General features: G+C 42.9%; 1 protein-coding gene across 1 annotated transcript in view; it reads left to right on the top strand.

The window, feature by feature from the left end:
- Positions 1–27,118, top strand: part of CEP295 (centrosomal protein 295) — a 147,303-nt gene that overhangs the window by 70,311 nt on the left and 49,874 nt on the right. Inside the window, exons 10-16 of the mRNA XM_082245878.1 lie at positions 4,145–4,333; positions 7,916–8,019; positions 10,674–10,874; positions 11,706–11,797; positions 14,823–15,777; positions 19,851–19,974; positions 26,698–26,898. Coding sequence (XP_082102004.1) covers positions 4,145–4,333; positions 7,916–8,019; positions 10,674–10,874; positions 11,706–11,797; positions 14,823–15,777; positions 19,851–19,974; positions 26,698–26,898 — 1,866 coding nt within the window. The remainder of the gene's footprint in view (positions 1–4,144; positions 4,334–7,915; positions 8,020–10,673; positions 10,875–11,705; positions 11,798–14,822; positions 15,778–19,850; positions 19,975–26,697; positions 26,899–27,118) is intronic.

Below are 27,118 nucleotides of genomic sequence, written 5' to 3'. Positions count from 1 at the left end.
AGTGGGTTAGTAGAACAGCCAGGCAAATGGCATTTTTTAGAAAGCGATCAGATTTAGCAGCCTCCTATTTCTTACTTGATTACTTTAAAGCAACCCCGTCACTGTGCTAAAGTTATCCAGGTAAGCTATACCTGCAAGAAACTGCTGGAAAACTGGAGGTTTAGCAATGTCGTTCTCCTGCTGACCTCATCGTCACTGCTGTGTCCTATAGGGGTCGTGGAGGTCAGCAGAAAGAATCAGCGAGAGCTGCTGGGTACTAAGGTTGATCCACTGTCCTGAAATTGTTACCAAAGGAGCAGTGTATATAACAGCGCTGGCATTCTTGTGCAACTAGGATATAGTGACACTGTTATAAAGCATAAAACACATTTTCTCTTTCGTTCATTGACACACAGCTCCTGATCTTCTTAACCATTGGGTTATACTGCCCCCTACAGATGTAGGACACTGCGTGATGGGCTGGATAATCTAGATCCAGTGGTCACCCCAGTCTGGCCAGCAAGCGCGCGCCAACCTCAGCTCTGCGCTAGGTCGCCCGTGACAGCCCCACCAGATGGGGGCTGGCCTGGGAGTTAAAAGCCTTGCGAGGTCACATGTGTCTCCCCTAGTTGCCATCTTGACCGATCTTTCTTTTCAAGGAGCTACCCTGGATGACATCAAGGGTCTCACGGGGGGAAGAGTACATTTCTTCCACAGGCTAGTAAGGCCAATGACCTTCTCCGTAGATGTGGGCCATCCTTCTTGGCTCATAAGTTTTTTCGTCCCTCAGTGGCGACTGGCAAGGGATCAAAGCCTTTCAGGGCCGCCTCTGGTGGATCCAAGCGAAGTTGGTCTGGCAAGTCGAGAGCGGGCTTCTCCAGACCCATGTACAAGGCTCCTTTGGCATGAAGGTGCGCCCTCACCCATATTTGGGGTGAGGGAATGTCTTTGCTGGTTTCCGGACCTGTGGACTTCCCTGGTACAAGACAAGTGGGTCCACAAAGTCATACGTTATGGCTACAAGATTGAGTTTTGTTCTTACCGTCTGGAAAGGTTCTTTCTTTCTAACTTATGCCTGTCCCCGGACTGCTTACAGGGTCTTTTTGGGGCAGTGCAGGACCTTTAAGGGGTGATTGTCCCAGTTCTGACATTGGAACGATTTCATGGGTTTTACTCAAACCTGTTTACAATTCCCAGGGAGGAAGGCAAGTTGTGTCCAATTCTGGACCTCCAGGCGCTGGACTGCTTTGTGCGGGTGCAGAAGTTCAGAATGGAGTCCATTTGCACGGTGGTGGCATCCCTGAATCAGGGGGATTTTCTTGACTCTATCGACATCAAGGATGCTTACCGGTCACCAGCGCTTCCTCTGCTTTGCCGTGGGAGAGGAGCATTGTCAGTTTATGGCGTTACCATTTTAGTCTCTCCTCTGCTCCTCGGGTCTTCACAAAAGTGTTGGCCCCGGTGCTAGCATTATGTCAGCGGGGGATTTGCAGTACTGGGCTACTAGTATGACTTCCTCGTGCGATCACAGTCCCCTACTGCTCTATACGAACTCTGAGGGAGTTCGGCTGGATTCTGAATTTTCAGAAGTCTGCTCTGGTTCTGCCCACAAAGCTGGACTATCTGGGTCCGACTCTGGACTCGGCCTTGGCCAGAGTGCTCCTTCCTCTGGACAAACTCTCGAAATTGCGGCTGCAATTCGTCTCCTACTTTCCAACAGATGGTCATCCCTCCGGACTTGCATGCGGGTGCTGGGCCTGATGGTGTCTACGTTCGAGGCAGTTCCGTTTGCACAGTTCCATATGAGGTCCCTGCAAAGGAAGATTCTGGCCAAATTGAACATGAATCCGCAGTCTGTGGACATTCAGATCCGGCTGAGCCGGGAAACGAAAGGGTCCATGATGTGGTGACTTTGTACGAATGCCAGCGGAGAGGTGTCCTCAAAAGAAATTCAGTTCAGGGGGGTCTGGAGAGTCCAGACTACTGATCAAAGTCCTGGAACTCTGAGCGATGATGACTGTGCCTGGAACATTGGACGGATCGTCTTCAAGGATGTCCAATTGGAGTGCATCCAATTGGACAATGCCACAGCCGTGGCTTATGTCGATCACCAGGGGGGCGCAAGAAGTGTCCTGACTCTGGAGGTAGCCAGCATTCTAAGGTGGGCAGAATGTTTTGTTCCAGTCCTCTCCGCCATGCCCTTTCCGGGGGTGGAACTCAAGCAGGCGGATTACCTCAGTCGGCAGGCGTGGACCAAGGGGAGTGGTCCCTTAATCCGGAGGCGTTTCATCAGTTGTGTCTCTGGTGGGGGCATCCCCAAGGTGGATCTGTTGGTGTCTTGTCTCAACAGAAAGGTGCAGAGGTTTGTGGCACAGTCGCAGGATCCTCTGGAGGACACCACATATGCGCTGGTGGCCCCGCGGGGTCGTCTGATTTACGCTTTCCCTCCTCTTAAGCTTCTGCAAAGACTTGTACACAGGATCGAAGCAGAAGGGACTCTGGTCATCTTAGTGGCCCCGGACAGGCTTCGCCGGGCTTGGTATATCAATCTGGTGTGGCTGGTCGCCGACGTTCCTTGAAGGCTTCCTCTCAGGAAGGATATTCTGTCCCAAGGGCCAGTCTTCCATCCTGCTTTACAGTCATTGGCTTTGACGGCTTGGCTGTTGAACACCAGGTGCTGAAGGATAGAGGTATATCCGAGTTGGTGATTCCAACGCTGTTAAAAGCTAGGAAATCTACTTCTAAGAAAATCTACCATCGTACGTGGAAGACGTACATCGCGTGGTGTGAGTCTCTTGGGGTTCATCCTCGCTCTTTTTCGGTGGCCCGGATCTTGACCTTCCTTCAATTGGGGGGGTTGAGCAGAAACTGGCCTTGAGTACTATCAAGGGCCAGGTGTCAGCCTTGGCGGTCTTCTTTCAACGGCCCTTAGCGCCACACTCCCTGGTGCGTACTTTTCTTCAGGGAGTTTGGCACTTGGCTCCTCCAGTGCGGTCACCGTTGCCGCCTTGGGACCTCAGTTTGGTGCTCTTAGGCCTCCAGAAGCCTTCTTTCTTAGTCTCTATTGGAGATTCCCCTGCTTTCGCTGTCTCAGTTGTTTTTTTTTGGTGGCTATCACTTCTACGCGCAGGGTTTTGGAATTGGCTGCGTTATCCTGTCATTCACCTTACTTGGTGGTTCACAAGATAACGTGGTTCTTCGCCCCTGTCCGTCGTTCCTACCAAAGGTTGTCTCTGATTTTTTATTTGAATGAAGACATTGTGTTTCCTTCCCTGTACCCCAGGCCAAAACATCTGAAGGAAATTGCTTACATGCCTTGGATGTGGAGTCTTTTAGGAAGTCAGACTCCCTATTTGTTCTCGCCGATGGGCCTCAGAAAGGGTTGTCTGCCTCCTCTGCGACCATCACAGCGTCTGGATATATTTTCCTCAACAATGTAGGAACCTTGTGCCAGTGAGTAAGGATCTCATATACCAACTCTTGAAACTTGCTCACTATAGACGAATAATGAGCAAAGTAGAGAACGTGTTTCTTCTTTTTGGAAGAGAGCGAGAGTCTCAAATCTCTCTGCAACTTCAATAAAAATGGAGGCACAAAACCCTCTGGCCAAAGGAATATCTGGTACGCTTCCAATATCCCATGAGAGGAGGGACCAGTTTTCAAACAAAGATATTCAAGGGGTGGCAGGGTGTGAAGAGATCCCGTCATGAGTCAAAGTAATAGGTAAATGTAGTAGTTGGTGCAGCGGCCAGGAATCCGTTGGCGGGTCAAACATCCTTTTTATGTCTGATGAGGACTTCAGTCCGGATCCAGATAGAAACTCTCTGAGGCGAAACTTGCCTACCTGAAGGAAGTTTCGAATCTATCTGTCCGTGAGGCCAAGCGGGAACGGCGGGTTACCAAAAGCTGGGAAACGCAGTATTTTTAAAGTGACAAAATATGGTAATGTGTATGTATTGGAGAGATGTATTTTTTTTTTTTTTTTTTTATCAGTATTTTGCCAGTCACAATACAGTACACTTTAAAGCAGCAGCTTGTAATTTGCTTGGTAAAAGCTTGTGATTTTTCATAGCTACACAAGATTTTATGCATTGAAAATGGAAGTGCTGTTTACTAGAGTAGCTGTTTATCCAATGTAGTTTTCAGCATTTGAAATATCTTGTAGAAGCCAGGGAACCTCAGTCTCGACTGGTGCTGAGGAGATTGTTGAACCAGATAAGGACACAGAAGGACCAGTGGAGTGCTAAGAGTGATGCAGAGACAGCAAGTGACACTCTGGAGTCTGGATCATTGCCAATGGAGAATGCAGCACACGAGGCCAGTGAACTGGAAGATGACAAGCCTGATGCTAAAGGTAATCTATACCTGTCCACATCATTGATCATCATTGGTTGTTCGACTGGTCCTCCAGCTTGGCAAAGCACTAAGCAATTACTGTTATGGCTCAGGCGAGAGAAACCTAGCGCCTATATCCCCACACACCCCCTGTGTGGTAATCAATTCTCCATGGTCCCTGAACAAAATGGGAGGTATTAACACAACTTTAGTATTTGGGTTTACATACACTTGAATCTCAGATAAGTTATTTTTCTCTATAGCCTCTTGGCCTCTGGAAGATTTACCCCCCTTCATGACCAGGCCATTTTTTGCTTTACCACACTATGGTACTTTAACTGAAAATTGCTTGGTTATGCAACGCTGTACATAAATTAACTTGATGTTATTTTGTTTCCCACAAATAGAGCTTTCTTTTAGTGGTATTTGATCACCGCTGCCTTTTTAAAAAAAAAAAAAAAAAAAAACATTTTATATAGGTGCACCGAATGGAAATTTTGGTGCCAAAACCGAAAATTCAGGATGCACTTAACCAAAAAATTAGTTTTTTTTTTAAAAAAGGATTTTGAGTCACATGATCTGTGAAAAACACACCATAAGCTCAGTAAAACTGCAGCAAATGCGCGTAAACCTTGCATGTGTTTTCGGCGCCATTATCTGCACCCTTTTCTCTATCCGCAAAATGCCGAAAACACTTGTTTTTTTTTTTTGCGATATTAACAAAAAAAAAAAAAACACAATGTAAAAGAAAATAAAAAAATAATATATAATTTTTTTTCTTCTTTCTGCTATAAAACATATCCAATAAAGAAAAAAAATAAAATTTCCTTGGAACTTTAGGCCAATATGTATTCTACATATTTTTGGTAAAAAAAAAATCCCAATAAGCATATATTGATTGTTTTTCACAAAGGTTACAGCATCTACAAACTGTGTATATGTATGTATGTGTTATATATATATATATATATATATATATATATATATATATATATATATATATATATGTATGTATATGTGTGTGTATATGTATATATATATTTATTAGAGCTGCACGCGATTCACTCCCCCTTGACGATCTTAACATGACACTTGCTCGATTCTTTACATTGCTGTGAGGGAGCAGCTGTCAAAAAAAAAAAAAAGCCTCCCGCAAAAGCCTATCAGTCTCCCACTGAACTGTAAACACAAATGATTACATTGTATCATTTCTTTCCCTCTGCCGGAGGAAGGAAGTTTAACGTCTTAAAGACTAAACCTTTTTCCTACACTTGTTGCTTGCAAGTTAAATCAGTTTATTTTTCCTAGAAAAGTAGTTAGAACCCCCAAACATTTATATATATATTTTTTTTTTAGCAGAGACCCTGCAGAATAAAATGGTGATTGTTGTAAATTTTTATGTCACACTGTATTTGCGCAGCAGTCTTTCAAACGCAATTAATACACTTTAATGAATAAAAAAAATAAAAAAAATAAAACCGTAAAGTTATCCCAATTTTTTTTATAATGTAAAAGATGTTACACAGAGAATCGTGATCTTTATTCCAAGCAAAAAAATTGTGATTCTCATTTTGGCCAGAATCGTGCAGCTCTAAATATATAATATATATATATATTGTGTGTGTATGTATGTTGAAAAAAAATAGGTGCGCTAAACAAGAGTGTTAGGATAAATTAACACATATAGTTCACAATTGAATAACCGTGATATCACATCTAGGTGCATATATTCAGTGAACCAAAAGTGAACGTGGTCCAGTACAAAAATTGAATAAAATCAAACAAGTGCAAAAGCCAATGATAGTCCACAAAGTCCAAATAATAAAGTCTTCACCATGCTGTGTAATATATAATAATGAGAAATCAACTTCCAGTGATGTATCGGTGATATGAATAGTGATTCCCACCACCGACAGGCTTTCCTCCTTACCAGAATTGATAAAGTAAGGTGCAGAATCAAATTCAATATGGCTCAATGGAGAGGAGGAAAACTTCCACTGCAGTGCCACCCTGTGAGATGACACAAATGTGCCTCTTACCAGATGGTATGTGTCCTAACACAGAACAAATCCTCCTGAATGAATGTCCCCTCTCCTGATCGGATATCTGTAGTCACCTCCGCAAAACCGCGTACTTCCGCTAGTCTGATGGTACTCAGATGATGTATGCGGAACAAAGAGCAAAAGCAGACGATAGTGTAATACCCCCGATAAAATTTATTGACAAAAGGTGATACACTTACATTCGGTATGCGGGGAAACGGCGAGAGTATCCAGTTTTGCGCCTATGCCCGGCTGCAGATCGGGCAATAGGTGACATATGTGGCGGCGCGACACGCCTCCTCCCTGACGCGTTTCCTCTGACAAGGCTTCTGCTGAGATGGGAGACCTATCTCAGCAGAAGCCTTGTCAGAGGAAACGCGTCAATTCTGCACAGAGCGGTGGTCCTGTAGCAGTAAAGCTACTAATAGGGCAGTTGGCAACTGGATAGTGATCAAATCTTTTTTTTTTTCCCCCCCAGAGGTGCAGCTATTTGAGTTGTCGCATATACAGATCAATTTTTTCTCTCCCATGTAGCATTGTCTCCAATACATAATCTCTGCTTGTCCTGAACCTCCTCTACTAAATGGTTACTGAGTCTTTCAAGTGTGAAATGGGAAAAACTTTACATAAACTGAATTTTTAAAGTAGAAGTTCAGGCAACATCGAACTAATTCTAAACGTACTGGCAGCCACATTCTAAATCTGATCTATCTAGCCCTGTAAAGCCAAAATCTCCTTACATACCTGTTTCCAGTGGTGGCTTCAGTGTGGGAGTGTGCAGGAGAGGCAGCCTGTAACAGAAGCCCCATAGTAACCCTGTGGGTGACCTCACTTCCCAGCCATTTCCCAGCCGTTGTTGGCTGTCTCCTGCACACAGCATCCGCCACTGGAGACCGGCTCGGATTGGCTGATTTTTTGCTTTACAGGGTTAGGGTCCTTTCACATGAACGATCAGATCTGCCTGTCAGTTTTTTAGGCGGACCTCATCGGATCCTCCATGCATCCCTATAGGGCAACGGATGTCAGCGGAGACACCCGCTGCTATCGGATCCGATCCTGTCCGTGAAATCCGGACAGATGGAAACCCTATTTTCCATCCGTCCAGCGGATCGGATGAGAACGGACAGGCGGTCCGTTTTCATCCGATTCCCCCATAGAGGACAGTGGGGATCTGACAGCTCCATCTCTGCACACAGAACGGAGATGGAGCTGCCATCCGCCTACTCAGCGGGGATCGGCGGATCGATCCCCGCTGAGCAGAACGGAGTCCGCTGGCAGATGTGGACAGTGCGAAAGGACCCTTAGAGTAAATTTACAATGTGGCTGAGTAGGTTTAGAGTTAGTTAGATTTTGGGTGAACTTCTACTTTAACAGTGACTCGGTTAGCTGTCTAGCTTGCTTAGATATACTCATACTTTTCTATCCTGTACTTTATTTCCCCAAGAACCGAGAGACCACGATTAACTTTCCTCTTCCCACGTTGGAAACTTCCTTTCGGTTTGATGTATTATTTCACAGGCAGGTAAAGCCATTCTTTGATCTCCTTTCCTTTTTAAAAGCTGAAGACGTGACGGATAACACGGTTCTGGCTGGAAATTCTATCCTTCTGCATCCTCAGGAGCAAGCGGCACGCATCAGAATGGAGACCGAGAGGAGGAAGGAGGTGAATATTTTTATTCTGTGCCTTTTTGTACTGCTCACAGCTGGACAGTTAGTGTGGATGAATAAAATGCAAAGCTCCTAGCCACCAGTTATGAGTGAATCCGTGTCATTTGTAACAAGTTGCTTGTTTCCTCATCTGTGAATGTGAGATGAGCACAAATGATATTTAACTTTGCTAAACTCTTAGGCTCGGTTTCCACTAGTGCGACTTGCGGTGCGACTTGACACATGTCAAGTCGCACAGCAAGTCAAAACCCATTGTTTTCAATGGGGCCCGTTTCCACTGCCGCGGCTTCAATTGCGGCGACTTCAAAAGTAGATTGTGCACTACTTTTGAGCCGTCTTCAGTGCGACTTCCCTCTATGAGGGACAAGTCTCACTGAAGCCGCAGTTTACTTTCGCTACGAAGTCGTGCTAGAAGTAGCACGACTTCGTAGCCGCACTAGTGGAAACCGAGCCTTATGCTTAAAGTGGAACTTTAGTTAGAAAATTAAAGTGTTCCTAAACCCAGGAGCCTGCATTCACTATATCTGGTCTCCCACAGTACACAACACATGGAAATGCAATTATTTTAGTAAATCTAAACTGCTAAATACCTTTTCTCATCAGCAGTATATAGCAGTCTCGTGACCTTCTTTTTTTTTTTTTTTTAGTTTCAGAATATTTATTTATTTCTTGCTGCACGACAAAAGAATGGATCATGTAGCAATAATCAATAAATAGAATCTCACATATTCACAGTACAGATACAGACAATCCAGGTATGGACATACAAGAGGTAGTAAAGGAAATGTCTTGCTAGGCATATACACATAACAAATAGATATATAATAGCAGATACAAATATCATACAAAGGCATATATATATATATCAAATACATAGCAAGAATACATCCAGTGGCTCATGGGGCTCTTTCATACATATTACGTAATCCATGTCCTGATAAATCTTCATATTTTATGGCTCTATGCGTTTAGTGGAGTTATCATCCACTCTTCAGGAGCATAGTACAAATTTTATATTAAAAACAACACAGAAAATCGCAGAGAAAAATTGCATAATCTCCCGTCGCTGAGTACACCGTGGATATACGCCTGATCTGGGGCTGAGGCGGGTAAACGCCACTTGGTCCAAAGAGTGGGGGGGGGGGAGAAAAAAATCCCACAGAAGGAATAGAAGAACCAGTGATTTCATCACATCAGTGACCAAGTTATCAATATCAAAGTAATTTGGGAGACAACCGTGCTGCAGGGGATGGTCCTAGTGCATTCAAACCATCAGTCTCGTGACTTCTATCAGTGTCTTGGTAAAGCTTGTAGGAGGAGTTTTCATACTGCACTGACTGACCTATCAGGATCCAGAACCCTGATCTTCTGACCAGGGGTGGCCAAACTATGGCCCTTCAGCTGTTCAGGAACTACAATTCCCATGAGGCATTGTAAATCTTTGACATTCAGAGACATATATTTTTTTTTTTAAATCCTGCCCATAATATACTAACCCTTGACCAAACACTAACCCTGCCGCTGACCTTAACCAAACACTAACCCTGCCGCTGACCTTGACCAAACACTAACCCTGCCGCTGACCTTGACCAAACACTAACCCTGCCGCTGACCTAGACCAAACACTAACCCTGCCGCTGACCTAGACCAAACACTAACCCTGCCGCTGACCTAGACCAAACACTAACCCTGCCGCTGACCTAGACCAAACACTAACCCTGCCGCTGACCTAGACCAAACCTTGATCTAGTGTTTTTTTTTTTTTTTTTTTTAATTTGTTCTACACTGTTGTCTGTTTATCTCTCTCTGCATTGAGATGCAGTGCATCTTTCCTCTCCATTCACACAGTGGCAGGCTTCACATTGACTGATCACTTTGATAGCCAAGCAGAGGCTATCACATCCATAAAGTGACCTGGAGGTTCTCGGTCCCTATCGTTAGTATGGGACCCGGGGCTCCCGCTGAGACCATGGTCTTTTTGCTGGGGACACACTGTGCAGCCATCTCCCAGCACAAAGACAGATACGCATATATGCAGCCCCATGGAAAAAAGCGCTTTCCAGTGAGGCCTCATATAATGTGTACTGTCGGTGTTACAGAAACTTCTTATTAATGCTTGTGGTTTATAAGTGAGATATTCAGTAAGCTCTCATGTCTGATGGTCAGGTATTCACAAACTTTTGGCCATATAGTGTATAACAAAATCCAGTGGTGGCACGTCACACCTCTGCTGGTTACATATGCAGGCTGCACGTCCTTCATAAAAGCACAGATAAACAGACTTATCCAGCAGTGTCACTAAGCAAAATCTTTTCTTTCAGCCCGACCCTGTCATTGACTTTATCATGGTATGGAGATAAAGGATATCAACTAAGTTTTCTGACATACTGGTGCAAGCATCTTGGATTGGTTACAGATCTATGTGTTGTGAAAAAAGTACTAAGCAAACATTTAAAAATATGAGAATCTTACTATATCTTGAGATCAGTGTACACATTGGATATGTAAAAATTTTTCAGTCACTTCCTTTGTAAGGGCTCGTTGACGTGCAGCATTGTTTACAGCCCCTCTGAAAAGCGATCCGAAGTGGATCACAAAAGCCATCTATTATTTTTTCAGATAGGCTGAACTCCTTTAATGTTTTTCCAGATGGAAGACCTGGAGCGACAAAAGCTGGAACAGCTGGAGTTAATGAGAAGACTGGAAGAGGAGAGACAAGCTCTAGAGGAAGAATACTGCAGGGTACAGCAACAAATGCAGATCAGCAGAAGAGAAGAGATAGAACAGGATGGCAGTGTGACTGCAGAGGAAGACGGGGCCAGGCCAACAGCACCTGAGACTGAGACTGCTGTAAGAACCTGTAATGATTTTTTTTGTCTTTGACATACAGTATATGGTCTTTAAGGGTTTGTGCATGTTGAGGTCAATAAAGCCTTGATTGGTGCAGTTCACACTAAGAGCATGTATTGATGCACTTGAATTCATGTCTGCTGCTTCTCTCCCCCCTGCTATTCAAGTCTATGGGAATGCAAAAGCAGGTCAGAAGGAGGTCAAATGCAACTTCAATTTTAAATTATCTCCTAAACATTTTGGTGTCCATGCATTTTGGGCTTAAAAAGCTGCTTCAACAGTAGTTCTGTGTTTTGCTCCTGTAGAAGGAGCTCATTATCATCTTATGTGTCTAAGCACATTGGGACGCTTAGAGGCATTTTTTAAGCTCCGCGCTTAAAAGGCAAAAAAAGAAAACCCTTGTGGTTTGCGTTTTTTGATAATTTTCTGGCAGAAAAATGCTAAACACTCCTAAACGTGCCTAAATATGCACAGAGATTTTCTATATGAGCGTTGTTTTTTTTTTTTTTTTCTGCCAAGGGAACCTTGGGGCATTTTTTTAAGCCCAGTGTGCATTGAGCATTAAACTCCTTTTAACAGCAAGCTTCATGTTGGCAAATGCCATAAATACAGCATACTTATTATACTCCATGGAAAATTTGCCTATAAGGTCCTATAATGACTAAACAATGCTATTTGCAGACCTGGGCCACATTTGGACTGCTTTTTTTTTTTTTTTTCAGTGCTTGAGTTTGAATATAGCCAGCAATGTTATCAGTTTCCCTGAAATATAAGATATAGGTATAGGGTGTATTGTTAATAGTGTTAATGTCCTCTTGTGTGTTACTTTAGGAGCCTTTTGTTTCGGAGACCCATGAGTCTGTTGAAAATCTGCATATTCAAATGATTCGAGAGTATCAGCAACGTCTTGTTGAACAAAACAGGTAATTTCTGTGTGTATGGAGATATATATGTATGTATGTGTGTGTGTGTGTGTGTGTTTGTGTATATATATATATATATATATATATATATATATATATATATATATATATATAATATGTATGTGTAAAAAAACAAAATCTGACATGGCTAAATAATCCTTGGCCTAGAAACTGTTGTCAGTTGAGGTCATGTTCTTCTAGCAATTATAGCCAAACGTTCTCCATCCTGACCCAGTGGCTGTGTACATTTTGGCAATCCTTTTGTGATGTCTTTAAGCACTTTTACTATTTCAGCTGATTGGTCACAGAAGCTGGCATTTTCACCTGCCTAGTGCTTTATCTATCAAGAACCTCAGCAGGTGGTGCACAACAGCAATTTTTCTCCAGATGTAATTAACTACACGTCCAAAAACCTGGATCCAAACTTCAACTACTGATCTTTAGGTTTTTTGGTATTTCAACAGTATTGGTGACTAGTAGTAATTGATTGCATACCTTAACAGCAGCACTGTGGGAGACTTTACAAGAGCTTTAAGGAACTGTCTAGATGCAGAAATGTATACATTAAGGTGATAGTAAAAATTCTGATTATTTTTTTTTTAATAGCAAACATGTAAGGCCCCTTTACACTGAGCGGCCTATGTAATGTGTATCTGCCTGCTCAGCAGGGGAGCTCTCAGCTGAGCAGGCGGGTGTCAAGTCCATGTCCGCGCCGCTATGTAGTTCTCTAAAGTTTTTTTATTTTTATTTTTTTAACCTTAACCACTTGCCTACTGGGCACTTAAACCCCCCTCCTGCCCAGGCCAATTTTCAGCTTTCAGCGCTGTCGCACTTTGAATGACAATTGCACGGTCATACAAAACTGTACCCAAATGAATTTTTTTTCAAACAAATAGATCTTACTTTTGGTTGTATTTAATCACTACTGGGGTTTTATTTTTTGCTGAACAAACAAAAAAAGTTTTTTTTCGTTTTTGTTATAATTTTTTGCAAACAGGTAATTTTCCTCCACTGATTGGGTGGCACTGGTAGGCTGCACTGATGGGCACTCATGAGGCAGCACTAATAGGTTGCACTGATAGGCACTGGTAGTTGGCACTGAGGGCACAAAATCCTTTCCTCTACTGGACCGATGTCCCTCTGACAGCAGCCGGCGATCGTTTTTGTTTTTCCTCTACTCACTGACAGTGTGAGGAGAAAAAAAAAACAGCTGATCGCCGGCTGCTGTTTACTTTACATGATCAGCTGTCATTGGCGGTACCGCCCCCATACTCCGATCTGTGATCAGGCGAGTCTCATGGACTCGCCGATCACAGAGCGAGCCGGGCGCTCTCCGCTGGTAACGCGCATGCCGCTCGTGCGTGGGAGGCTGTCAGATTGCTGAAAGTGTATCAGCGGTTTGTATTGAACACCGACCCTCCCATTCAATAATTTATTCCAAGGACTAGGGCTGAAACAACTAATCGACAAAATCGATAATAATCGATAATTACAATCGTTGTCAGTGATTGTCATTATCGATTAGTTGCTCCGTCGATTAGTTGTGCTGCATTCTTGACATTCCCCGACTGTCAGCGAGCTCCGTCTGCTCTGTAAAGCTGCAGTGTGCACTCACTGTCTCTCTCACAGCTTGGCACTTCCGTGACCTCCCCCCCCTCCTCCCTGCCTTCTTGCTGAGTCAGTGAGGGAGTGAGTCATATCGAGGTGAGGAAGAAGCAGCCAAACGTGAGTGCCGTTCTTAGTACTAGTTACAGTGTCCATTCCATGCAATGCAGCCCGCCAAAAAACAGAATAAAAGCTTATCTAGATAAGAGTTAATATTCCTTATAAAGTGCAATATTATAATAGAAAAATAAGTGATTAAAAACGTCCATATAGCACATATAGGTGGTCTTTCTTTGCTCCCTATTTCATATCTATGGCTGACATGGACGTTTTTATTCACTTATTTTTCTATTATTATATTGCACTTTATAAGGAATATTAACTCTTTTATCTAGATAAGCATTTATTATATTATTTACAGTATATAGCAGCTTAATTAAAAAAAAAAAAAAAAAGTTTTGGTATAAGTGCCGGTTTACACTTGTGCGGTTTGCGAGATTGCATGTAATTCGGAGCGCACTGCTCCTAAATTACATACGATCTCATGTGCGGCTGCGAGTTCAGCCATACATGAGGCTTTTTTTGAGCCGCCTCAGAATCGGATCGCACAGTGGTAAGTGGTTCACATTTGTGCGATCCGATTCTGTGCGAACTTGCAGATCGCACTGCAATATGCGATCGCAACTGGGGGTGTCGTTAACTTTTAATTTGCACCCCCTGCGTATCGCATATGGCAGTGTGAACTGCCAGATGTGTGGATGCGATGGCCTTAGTGCCGGTTCACATTTGTGCGATGGGGGAACGCTGCGAATATGCAGCGTGTTCCCGCATCGCATCCGCACATCTGGCAGTTCACACTGCCATATGCGATACGCAGGGGGTGCAAATTAAAAGTTAACGACACCCCCAGTTGCGATTGCATATTGCAGTGCGATCTGCAAGTTCGCACAGAATCAGATCGCACAAGTGTGAACCACTGTGCGATCCGATTCTGAGGCGGCTCAAAGCCTCATGTGCGAGTTTGCTGTGGTTGTGCTGCGAATTCAGCCATACAAAGTGTATGGCTGAACTCGCATCCGCACAGGAGATCGTATGTAATTTAGGAGCAGTGCACTCCGAATTACATGCGATTTCGCAAACCGCACAAGTGTGAACCGGCACTAACACTCTGTTTGTTTGTTCATTATTATTTTAAATAAATGAAAAAAAAAGGCATATTGAGTTTTTTTATGATTTTATTCGATTAATCGAAAAAATAATCGGCAACTAATCGATTATTAAAATAATTGTTAGTTGCAGCCCTACCAAGGACATAGTTACATAATACGGTCCTTACCTCCTGAAAATCTGGCAATAAACTGGAATAAAGATTTGCTTTAGTTATTAAATCACAAGCTGTGTTTTTTTTTTTTTTTTTTAGACTACATAAGGAATCTGTGGATGAGGCACGGAAACGTTTACAGGAATACCAAACGCTGTTGAAGAAGCGATATCCACACTTATCGATATCTCACCAAAGGACACCTGATATGAGTATGGACAGCCCGAAACCACAAGCCATAGATTATCCGCCTTCATCTCCTCTTCCTCCTGCGAATGTGATGAAGTCTCCTCTTAGGAGTGATTCACTTAAATATCCAGTTGCTATCAACTCCGAACAGCACGAAGTTCATAAACCAAATATTCCTCACACTTCCAGGGCCTTAGAGCCTGAACAGATGAGTCCAAGGGACGGGAGTGCTTTGCAGGGTCCAGTGTTGGCAGATCCTAAATTGCCTGGTGACTTCTTACCCCAAGGTGGTGTGGACGTCAACAGGCTTGCTGATAACATCAGGAATCTAGGTGGTGTTAGTTCCTCACAGAGCGATTTTGGAGAGGAAAGAAGTCTTCAGGAGACTTTACCGCAAACACATTTTCCTTATCAGAGTCCCCATCAAGGTGATACTAGATTTCCGCATGCTGAAGCTGTTTGTGAGAAACAGTCAACTTCATCTAGCCCTGGAGAATATGACACATCATCTAGCACAACATACCATCCATTGCCTTCAGAGCTTTCTTTAGGTGTGCCCCAAATAGACCTTCCTGAACCAGCTATCCCTTTGCAAGCTCCCAGATTACGTGTAATGGAGAACCAGCCATTAGGAGATTTTTCCAATGTCCGTGAGTTTAGAGAAAGACTTCTTTCCTCCACTATGGAGATCAGAGCTCAGCAAGACCATCTGAAGGCCATGCAAGATCAGCTAGACAAGCAGCGGGATTCTTTACTGTCCAAGCAAAAGAGTCAAGAAGACCATCTCCTTCAGAAACAGAAGCAACTGGAAGAACAAATGAGAAGACACCAAGAGTCGCTTGAAAATGTTTTGGGCCTCAGAGAGGTAAGAGTGCAAACGAGCCAGATCCAAAAAAATATTGAAGCAGCAACCAAAGCTTAAAGTGGTTTTAAACTCAAAATTAAAAAATGCTGACAGACAGGGTTTTTATAACTGAAGAGAACCTAATGGTCTGCTCTGTTATAAATGCATGTCAGCAATAATGAACTCTAAGCCATGCATGTGCAGCTCGGAGTACATTGGCAGCACACGCACTGTGCCGTGATGAAGTGACTCCTATGCACATGCTTGGGAGTGATGTCCTCATGGCCCAGCCATCTAAACAGCCAAACAGAGCAAACCTAGAAGAAAGGCCAGGAGAAGATGAGCACTGACAGCGCAGCACTGGAGGACATCCTTTGAAAGCTAAATCTGTCATGTGCTAGTATGCACTGCATACTACTAGCACATTATGGCATAAACCTGCAGAGGGGAGGGGGGGGGGGCATTTTTATAAAAATGTTAATTTCCTCTTTTAACCACTTAAGCCCCGGAGGATTTTCCTGCTAAAAGACCAGGGGGTATTTTGCGATTCGGCACTGCGTGACTTTAACGGACAATTGCGCGGTCGTGCGACGCTGTACCTAAACGAATTTGACGTCCTCTTTTTCCCACAAACAGAGCTTTCTTTTGGTGGTATTTGATCACCTGTGCGATTTTTTGATCACGCGCTATAAACAAAAAAAGAGCGACAATTTTGCAAAAATAGCAATATTTTTCACATTTTTTTATATGAAATTCCCCAAAAAAAAATGTAAAAATCAAAATTTTTTAAAATTTTCGGCCAATTTGTTTTATGCTACCTATGTTTGGTAAAAAAATCGCAAAAAGCGTATTTTGATTGGTTTGCGCAAAAGTTATCGCGTTTACTAACAAAGGGAAAGATTTTTGTCATTTTTGTTGTTTTTTTTTTTAACGCGTAATGGCGGCGATCTGCGATTTTTTTTTTTTTTTTTTTTTTTTTGCGGTACTGCGACATTGCGGCGGACAGATCGGACCCTTGACTGACATTTTTGACACTTTTGGGGTTACCAGTGACATTTCTACAGTAATCGGTGCTATACATATGCACTGTTACTGTAAAAATACACTGGCAGTGAAGGGGTTAACTTTATTTGGGAGGGAGGGGCTGTGTGTGTGTCCCTAGGGGCGTGGTTTCTACTGTGATTGGCTGTGGCTCTAGCTGTAAGGACACTGATCAACGGATCTACATACTAGATCCGTGTGATCAGTGTCTTTACAGCGAGGAGAATGACAGGCAGCTTGTTTACACAAGCTGCCTGACATTCTCCCTCTCCCCCGACGATCGCCGAGTGGCCGGCGGACATCGGGTCACGGACCCCCCCGCGCGGGAGCGGGAGCGCGCCTCCGCGGGCGCGCGCTCGCTCCCCAGACCCTCCCAGGCTAGTGACGTTAATTAACGTCACTCTGCCTGGCAGGGGCTGACCGCCGCAGTAAATGTCCTTGCGGCGGTCGGCAAGCGGTTAATAGGCACATTAAGTGTATCATCGTTTTATTATTTTTTTTTGGAAGTGTAAAGTGGGCATACAGTATACTCAAATGTTAGCAGAGGCCTATGTTTTGGTGAAATGGGAAAAGAACGATCAGTAAGAGGCTGAAAAACATGCCCCTTCCTGGTGATAATGCTGTTCCAGTTTTCCTTAAAGAATATGTTCAACTTTCAGATTCCATGTGTCTGTTCAATGGGTGTGTGTTTTCATGCCTAGTGTGGTCTGTTTGAAATGGGAAAGAATTGAGACTGGCAAGGTCACTAGGTATTTCACACAAGGAAAGCAAAATAAAGAGAACAGGATACTATTGCGTATAAAAAAAAAAAAAAAAAAAAAAAAAAATAGTATCCTGTTCTCTTTATTTTGCTTTCTTTGTGTGAAATACCTAGTGACCTTGCCAGTCTCAATTCTTTCCTATTTCAAACTGACCACACTAGGCATGAAAACACACCCATCTCAGTATGGTCCATTTTCTGGCTGTGCTAGGAGCACAGCCTGCCTCTCCTCCAATGATCAGTTTTGTGCTGGCATGCTCCCCTGCACAGCTATTCGGTGGGAAGATTGGTGTGCTCCTGTTCCTCCACCGTTAGATCTCTAAGCCCCTTTATGCACCTGAGAACAGAGATTGTGATCACTTATTAAAAAAAATAGAGAATAAAAAGGTATTTGTATTTTTTATAGATCTATACACAATTGTTTTGACTTTTACTTCTATTTGAAACCGAATGGGTTGTTATACAAAGTGAGGGCTTACATATACTAGCTGGATGCTAATTGAAACAAAAAAAAAAAAATTCTATATATAGATATATATATATAGATATAGATAGATAGATAGATCCATTAGGTAGCGGTCATATGATTAAATGCTTTGTCCTTTTGGAAGTGTGATCAACATTGCAAAGATTTTGAAGCAGTTTTCTCCTCAGGAACGGTCCGTTTAAAAGGGTTGTAAAGTCAGGTTTTTTTATCTTGATGCATTCTATGCATTAAAATAAATAGCCTTCTGTGCAGCAGCCCTCCTTAGCCTCTCCTGAGTAAATAAGGGGCTGGTTGGAGGAATTAGGAGTCTAATGGTGAGACCACATCCCGAAAAATGGAACAAAGAGGCGGAACCCCCCCAATGGGACTTTAGAGGTCTTTAAAAGTAATCCACTGCTATTTAAGTTTAACTGACTCATCATTGTCATAGATACTCTGTATTTCACAAATGTCTGTACAACGCGCCTGAAGACGGATAACTTTCCAGAAACACGTCGGCTGTAATAACCATAAGGTTTACTCATGTTTTCTGTTACATTGTACCTGGTTATCACATGATGTTGTCATTTTAGGGCTAGCCATCCATTTTGATGTCTATGTATGTATTGTACATTTTGTTTTGTCGATACAATTTTTTGTAAATAAAATTATACTTTTTATACAAATATACTTTTCTCATTGCTTAAATAGCAGTGGATTACTCTGGAAGATCTCTGAAGTCCCATTGGGGGGTTCCTCCCCTTTGTAATATTTACCTGAGCCCCCTCTCTATCCAGCAATGTCTACGGGTGCCTCAGCCAACCGGGACTCTCTCTCCTAAATGGCTGAGACACAGCGGTGGTACCATTGGCTCCCGCTGCTGTCAATCAAACTCAGTAAGCCAATCAGGAGGGAGAGGTGGCAGAGCAGACAGCAGCTCCATTTCTGAATTGATACACGGAGCTGCAGCTAGTCTTGGGTGGCCCCATAGCAAGGTGCTTGCTGTGGGCACGCTCAACAGGAGGGAGGGGGCCAGGAGCTCCAGCCAGGGACCCAAGAAGAGGAGAATCCGGGCTGCCCTGTGCAAAATATACTGCACAGAGGAGGGAAGTAAAACATGTTTGTTTTCATATATATATATATAAAAAGAGACCTTACAATCACTATAAGCCTGCTTCATCAGCCTTCTAATCTAATCCAGCATGCAGAGCTGGCCAATATTTGCACTATATGGTCAAATGTTAGTCAACACTTAATATCTTTGGGAGCTTGTAGGACATCCTATTCATATTGCATCAGCATGGGCATTCATTTAGATCTGCCAATCATACCTCCTATGTTACCCTTTGTTAATGTGTATATGACAGCTATGCCTGTGTTGTGATGAAAACAACTGAAATCAAATAAGATTACAGTTCTCTTTTAAAGGGAATACGTGAGGCAGTGGCAAAATCATATTGCATTAAAGATTGCAGCACCCACTGCTACAATAAAAGTGCATGTCTGTGGTTTTCTATACTCTGATTGTGAGACTGAACCGGTAATATATGAACCTGGGGGATGGGAAAGGGGTCTTTTTATGACATTGAGTGGCAGAGCCTTTAAAAGAATTTTGTTGGGAAGTAAAACTCGTGTTCCAGGAGAGTGAAATCACTCACAGGGAATCTGGCTAACCCAGTTTGACTGTCCTGGAAGGCTTGTGAATTCCTGAGTCCAGAATGGCAGAATCTTTTATTTATTTTTTTTTTTTTTTGGCTTTAGAGACTGTAAAGTGGGGTCTTTATATTGGTACGTTTTTCATGATCATTATTTTGTTTTGCTTTGAAGCCAAGACAGAACGAGCTGCCTACTGACTTCAGCCAGATTCCCAAGACGGATCGTTATCATTTTATGTCTACTCTTTTAGAAGCTCTGGATGACAGTAGCCAAGAAGACCTCAGACTGGAACTTGGTAGGTTTTCTCTATCCAATATAAATTTGATAAAACTGGGACAGAAAGAACTAGGGACAAGTGGTGAAATCTATATACCTGCCAAAGATCTTTGTGATTTTTGCAATCCTGTCCAGCCTCTTACCTCTTTACTTCCTCCTGGTTTAGCTCTACAACTTCCTCAATCACTATGTTGGTCTTTGGATAGACACAATCTTGTCAGTTTACTGTCCTATGAACAATGTTGGCAAGGGAGTGGTGACATGGGGAGCTGCTTAGCTCAGCCAGGATATAGGTGTTCTGTTCCTGGATGGGCAGTGGAGCAGAGGTGATTGATTTAAGACTGATTTAATCTGGCCAAACATACAATTTTCTTGTTCAATTTCCTTTTTATTTATAATAATTTAATTATGTAGTGCAAGGGCCTGCCTGCTTGGATACTAATTGAAAGTGTTTAGGTTTGACCTCATATGGTTTTGGTACTAGCACATAATGACATGCCCACGCAGGCTTAAAAAAGAAAGCCAGCGGTTTACTACAGCTTTTAAAGGGAATAATTCACCACCACGTTCACTACATGGACCACTTACAGTCAGGTCCATAAATATTGGGACATCGTCACAATTCTAATCTTTTTGGCTCTATACACCACCACAATGAATTTGAAATGAAACAAACAAAATGTGCTTTAACTGCAGACTTTCAGCTTTAATTTGAGGGTATTTACATCCCAATCAGGTGAACGGTGTAGGAATTACAACAGTTTGTATATGTGCCTCCCATTTTTTAAGGGACCAAAAGTAATGGGACAGATTAACAATCATAAATCAAACTTTCACTTTTTAAAGCGGAGTTCCGGGCAGAGAAACTATTTTTTTCTGAACATACCCCCGGGACAGTCAGGGCTAGCACATTCCACAATGGCTAGCCTCTGATCTGTCCCGGTTCGCACTTACCTGTAAGAAGAAATACTTAGAAATTTTCTTCCACAGCGTTTCCATCTCGGTTGTGGGCAGCTGAAGCCGGCGCGGTCCTCTTCTCTGTCGTCTTCCGCGTCTTCGTGTCCCAGAATGCACTGCACCGGCCCCTCTCGTCACTTCCGGTGCGGCGCCGCATTCCTAAACAGCTTCTGGGCATGCCCAGAAGCTGTTTAGCAGGGGAATGCGGCGTCGCCCGGAAATGACGAGCGGGGCCGGTGCGGCGCATTGATTCCTGGGAGCTGTGACGTTTAGCTCCCAGGAATCATCGCGAGGCAGGAAGTGACGGGGTGAGCCTCGGCGCTGGAGGAGGAAGCTGTCATAGGTGAGTATTTACGATCTTCAATAAAAAGGTGAGTAAACAAAAAAAAAAAAAAATAACTATCCAATTCCTTTTCAGGTGAGGCATACCTAGCGGAGGGGCACAAAAAAAAAAATCTTTTTTGTGCCCGGAACTCCGCTTTAATACTTGGTTGCAAATCCTTTGCACTCAATTACAGCCTGAAGTCTGGAACGCATAGACATCACCAGACGCTGGGTTTCATCCCTGGTGATGCTCTGCCAGGCCTCTACTGCAACTGTCTTCAGTTCCTGCTTGTTCTTGGGGCATTTTCCCTTCAGTTTTGTCTTCAGCAAGTGAAATGCATGCTCAATCGGATTCAGGTCAGATGATTGACTTGGCAATTGCATAACATTCCACTTCTTTCCCTTAAACTCTTTGGTTGCTTTCACAGTATGCTTTGGGTCACTGTCCATCTGCACTGTGAAGCGCCGTCCAATGAGTTCTGAAGCATTTGGCTGAATATGAGCAGATAATATTTCCCGAAACACTTCAGAATTCATCCTGCTGCTTTTTGTCAGCAGTCACATTATCAATAAATACAAGAGACACAGTTCCATTGGCAGCCATACATGCCCACATGAAACTACCACCACCATGCTTCACTGATGAGGTGGTATGCTTTGGATCATGAGCAGTTCCTTTCTTTCTCCATACTCTTCTCTTCCCATCACTCTGGTACAAGTTGATCTTGGTCTCATCTGTCCACAGAATGTTGTTCCAGAACTGTGAAGGCTTTCTTAGATTTTTGGCAAACTCTAATCTGGCCTTCCTGTTTTTGAGGCTCACCAATGTTTTACATCTTGTGGTGAACCCTCTGTATTCACTCTGGTGAAGTCTTCTTCTCTTGATTGTTGACTTTGACACACATACACCTACCTACTGGAGAGTGTTCTTGATCTGGCCAACTGTTGTGAAGGGTGTTTTCTTCACCAGGCAAAGAATTCTTCAGTCATCCACCACAGTTGTTTTCCGTGGTATTCTGGGTCTTTTGGTGTTGCTGAGCTCACCGGTGCGTTCTTTCTTTTTAAGAATGTTCCAAACAGTTGATTTGGCCACACCTAATGTTTTTGCTATCTCTCTGATGGGTTTGATTTGTTTTTTTCAGCCTAATGATGGCTTGCTTCACTGATAGTGACAGCTCTTTGGATCTCATATTGAGAGTTGACAGAAACAGATTCAAAATGCAAAAAGCTCACTTGGAATTAACTCTGGACCTTTTATCTGCTCCTTGTAAATGGAATAATGAGGGAATAACACACACCTGACCATAGAATAGCTGAGCAGCCAATTGTCCCATTACTTTTGGTCCCTTAATAAGTTGGAGGCACGTATACAAACTGTTGTAATTCCTAAACCGTTCACCTGATTTGGATGTAAATACCCTCAAATTAAAGCTGAAAGTCTGTAGTTAAAGCACATCTTGTTTGTTTCAATTCAAATCCATTTTGGTAGTGTATAGAGCCAAAAAGATTAGAATTGTGTCGATGTCCCAATATTTATGGACCTGACTGTATGTATTTATACATGTTGATCATATCTCCCCCATCCTCTTCCCAAGGGAGAATAAATTCAGTTCCTCTAATCTTTCCTCATAGCTGAGCTCCTCCATGCCTCTTATCCATTTGGTTGTTCTTTGCACTTTCTCTAGTTCCTCAATATCCTTTTTGTGAACTGGTGCTCAAAAACAGAACTGCATATTCCAGATGAGGTCTTACCAATTTGCACAGGGGCAAAATTGTATGTCTCTGGAGTCTATACCTCTTTTAATACAGGAACGGATTTTGCTTGCTTAGGAAATCCCGGCTTGGCATTGCATGCTATTATTGAGCTTATGATCTACCAGAACACCCAGATCCTTCTCCACCATTGACTCCCCCAGTTTTACTCCCCCCCCCCCCCCCCCCCATACTTGGTCCCCTGCTGATGTACATTTGCGCACTGACAGAAATGATCAGTCTATATTTTTATTTTAACAGTGAGAGACAAAATAAAAAAATCCAGAAACTCATTTCAAAGAAGTTATAAATTGATTTGCATTTTCATTAATAAAATAAGCATTTGTTCCCCCTATCAGTTAGGAAGATTTCTGGCTTCCAGGTGTCTTTTATACAGTTAACGAGCTGAGATTAGGAGCACTCTCTTAAAGGGAGTGCTCCTAATCTCAGCTTGTTACCTGTATAAAAGACACCTGACTACAGAAGCGATCAATCCGATTCCAATCTCTCCACCATGGCCAAGACCAAAGAGCTGTCCAAGGATGTCAGGGACAAGATTGTTTGTTGACCTACACAAGGCTGGAATGGGCTACAAGACCATCACCAAAACAGCTTGGAGAGAGGGTGACAACAGTTGGTACGATTATTCACAGTGAAGAAACACAAAATAACTGTCATTCTCTCTGTCTGGGGCTCCATGCAAGGTCTCACCTCGTGGAGTTTCAATGATCATGAGAACAGTGTGGAATCAGCCCAGAACTCGCTGTGTTTGGAGGAGGAGGAATGCTGCCTATGACCTCAAGAACACCATCTCCGCCGTAAAACATGGAGGCGGAAACATTATGCTTTGGGGGTGTTTTTTTCTAAGGGGAATGGACAACTTCACTGCATCAAAGGGAGGATGGACGGGGCCATATACCCTCAAAGCTTGGATGAGAACCTCCTTCCCCCTACCAGGGCATTGAAAATGGGTTTGCGGATGGGTATTCCAGCATGACAATGACCCAAAACACATGGCCAGGGCAACAAAGGAGTGGCTCATGAAGCAGCAGATTAAGGTCCTGGAGTGGCCTAGCCAGTCTCAAGACCTTAATTCTATAGAAAATATGTGAAGGGAGCTAAAGGTTCGAGTTGCCAAACGTCAGCCTCAACCCAAATTAATTGGAGAGGATCTGCAAAGAGTGGGACAAAATCCCTCCTGAGGTGTGTTCAAACCTGGTGGCCAACCACAAGAAACATCTGACCTCTGTGATTGCCAACAAGGGTTTGCCCACCAAGTACTAAGTCCTAAACTATTTAGAGGATGGAATAAACAGCTCAACCTCAGTATTTGCGGACAATACAAAGCTAAACAGGGCAATAACTTCTATGCAGGATGTGGAAACCTTACCAAAAAGACCTAAACGAAATAATGGGGTGGGCAACTACATATCAACTTGCTGTTTAACTAGTTACTAACTTGTGTAAAACTGTAAAGTGTTGGGGCACTGAAAACTAAAGATACTAGTCCATTAACTTGCTTCTTTTCAAAAGAATGTCACAAAAGGGATTTTTTTCTACGTATTGAGTATGTTATGGCCTGTAGGGGGAAATTTACTAAAAATGTGCGCACAGAATCTGGTCCAGTTCTGCATAGTAACCAATCAGCTTCTAACTTCAGCTTGTTCAATTAGGATTTGTCAAAACCTAGAAGCTGATTGGCTACTATGCACAGCTGCACCAGATTCTGTGTTCACCAGTTTTAGTAAATTTCCCTTGTGTTTCCGGACTTTGGACTGCGTCGAGTCTGCTTTTCATATCAAAGATGCTTTAGGCTCCATTCACACCAATGCATTTTTTTTCATGCTCTTTGCAGAAATGCAAGACATTTTTTTAACATGGTTTCCTATGGAACACATTCACATCAATGCAATTTTGGGCCTCTGCGTTTTTGGAAAGGGCCGGGGACTTTTTAAACGCAAAAAGGTGCTTTTTTTCGTTCAATAGACTTCAGTGAAGAAGCTGCAGAAAAGCATGTAGTGCGTTTTTTGCCGTGATTTGGGTTTTTTACGTTTTTAAATCTGTCCAACAAATTTTCCAAAAAAAAAAAAAGGGCAGCATGAAAAACGCAAATCATGGCGAAATGTCAGTAACAAATTGGGGAAAGCACAGCAAAAAGCACTACAGAAACGCTCAAAGCAACATGCATAGGTGTGAATCGAGCCTTAAAGAGAATTTTGCATTTATTTATAGGCTAATTTGGCTTGCGTTGATATTCTTCAGACCAAGCTGAGTGACTGCTCCACTGGGGGCTAATTGTTGGTGTTCAGCCAGGGGCTACTGGGAGAAGTCATATAAAAAAAATCAACCATGGTCCAGGTGCAGGAGATGGCATTCAGACTGCTACAGTGCCCTGTCCCTCAGCTGCAAAACACAAATAGAAACATGACTGGTAGGATGTCATTGAGCAAACACTAAATAAAAAAGGTGGTAATAATGAACTTTTAGCATGTATCCAGCAAGAAATGGTCAGGTAGCATCTTTAAGCAGAGGCAATATCTATGTATGTTACGGGGAAAAGAGGAAAAAAAGCTTTTCTATGGCTTTTAATGGTAGAGCTGTGTTGCACTCCAAATCTATTGTAATCAGATAATCTGCTTTACTAGGCAGTTGAAATGATTTGTGCCTCTGCCTTAATTTTATTGGTTGTCCGTAAAATCTGTGCTTGGCCTATGATAAAAACAAGATCTGTGGTACAGTGCTCGCCACTAGCCCTGCATAGTAAAACACACTGATAATGTGTAATACGACACACTAAGAGCACACTACATGTGAGGTCCTTTACATCAGTGGTCCTCAACTCCGGTCCTCGGGGCCCACTTATGCCTCCTAGACACGCATCGATAGTTGGCCGTGAATTTTCGGCCAACGTCCGATCGGACGATTTTCGGCTTGTTAGTATGATGCTTTCGACAACTGACTGCGACTTTTCGGCCGAATAAAATCTGGTGTGCATGCTATAAAAATTTTGTTGGCCGTCAACACAACGGCCGATTTTCCGTCAGTCAGTACAGATTTCGGCAGACAAAAATCTGATGAGCAAGACTGGGCATGCTCAGAGAAGAAAAAACACACGGAAAGTAAACCAGAACATGACATCACTTCTGAAGTTGTTTTTTGTTGGCCGAGAAAATTAGTGTGCAGTCTAGAGCACATTTCAACCAACACAACAACACTGGACAAAAGTTGACCGGTCGGCCGATAATCGTTGCGTGTGTACGAGGCATAACAGGCCAGATTTTAAGTATTACCTTGGGGAGATGCAGAATAGAATGCTGCAATCACTGAGCAGCAAATGAGATCAGCTGTGATGTAATTTAGTTATCTTGCAAACCTGGCCTGTTAGTGGGCCCCGAGGACCGGAGTATAGGACAACTGCTTTACATCATTAGAACCTGCCTATGCCCGCTCCCACCATTAGCAGTTGCCTGCTGGAAATGAGAAGAAGCCATTTTTATTCATTCCCGTGTATATTGTTTTTATTTTATTATGTTTATTTTATCAGCTTGTTCTGTTTCTTATACTGCATTAAGACCTTGTTATTCAGAGACCTCCGCCTCGCCACTGTCGGCACCTTAAACCTGACTTTTCTTTGTAACATTTCTGTCTTTACTGTTGGATGTAGGAGAATATTTCTTAGCATCATATGACCAGTTATTCTCTCCTGCAGGTAATGACCCTAGTAACGTTGTTCTCATGAAACCTCCTGGAAGAGAGCAAAGATGGAGACCTTCAAAGCCACCGGTTACAAAAACCAAACTAGGCCCATTCCTTGAGCAACATGAGCTAAGTGCCATCATGGAAGTGGAGACTCCAACTAGCGGCCGACGCTCTAGTGCAGGACTAGCAGAAAGCCACGGGACTCTAACAGGTATGTCTGGTCTTTGGTGTTTGTAATGTTTATTCGTTTTCTGATTAGATGCCAGAATTCTACTGTCATTCGGTTTTGTTAAAATTAAAAAAAAAAAAGAATAAAAAGTGTACGCAACTCTAAATCTTCGTATGCAAGTTTTCATAAAGGTCAGATGTGTTTGGAGATTTTTTTTTTTTTTATTTTATTTTTTTTTTTTTAACAGCTTACGGGTGGAACG

The sequence above is a fragment of the Pelophylax lessonae genome, assembly GCF_965119305.1.
Source record: "Pelophylax lessonae genome assembly, chromosome: 2".
Classification (NCBI taxonomy): domain Eukaryota; kingdom Metazoa; phylum Chordata; class Amphibia; order Anura; family Ranidae; genus Pelophylax; species Pelophylax lessonae.
This window is presented reverse-complemented; position numbering and strand designations above follow the sequence as displayed.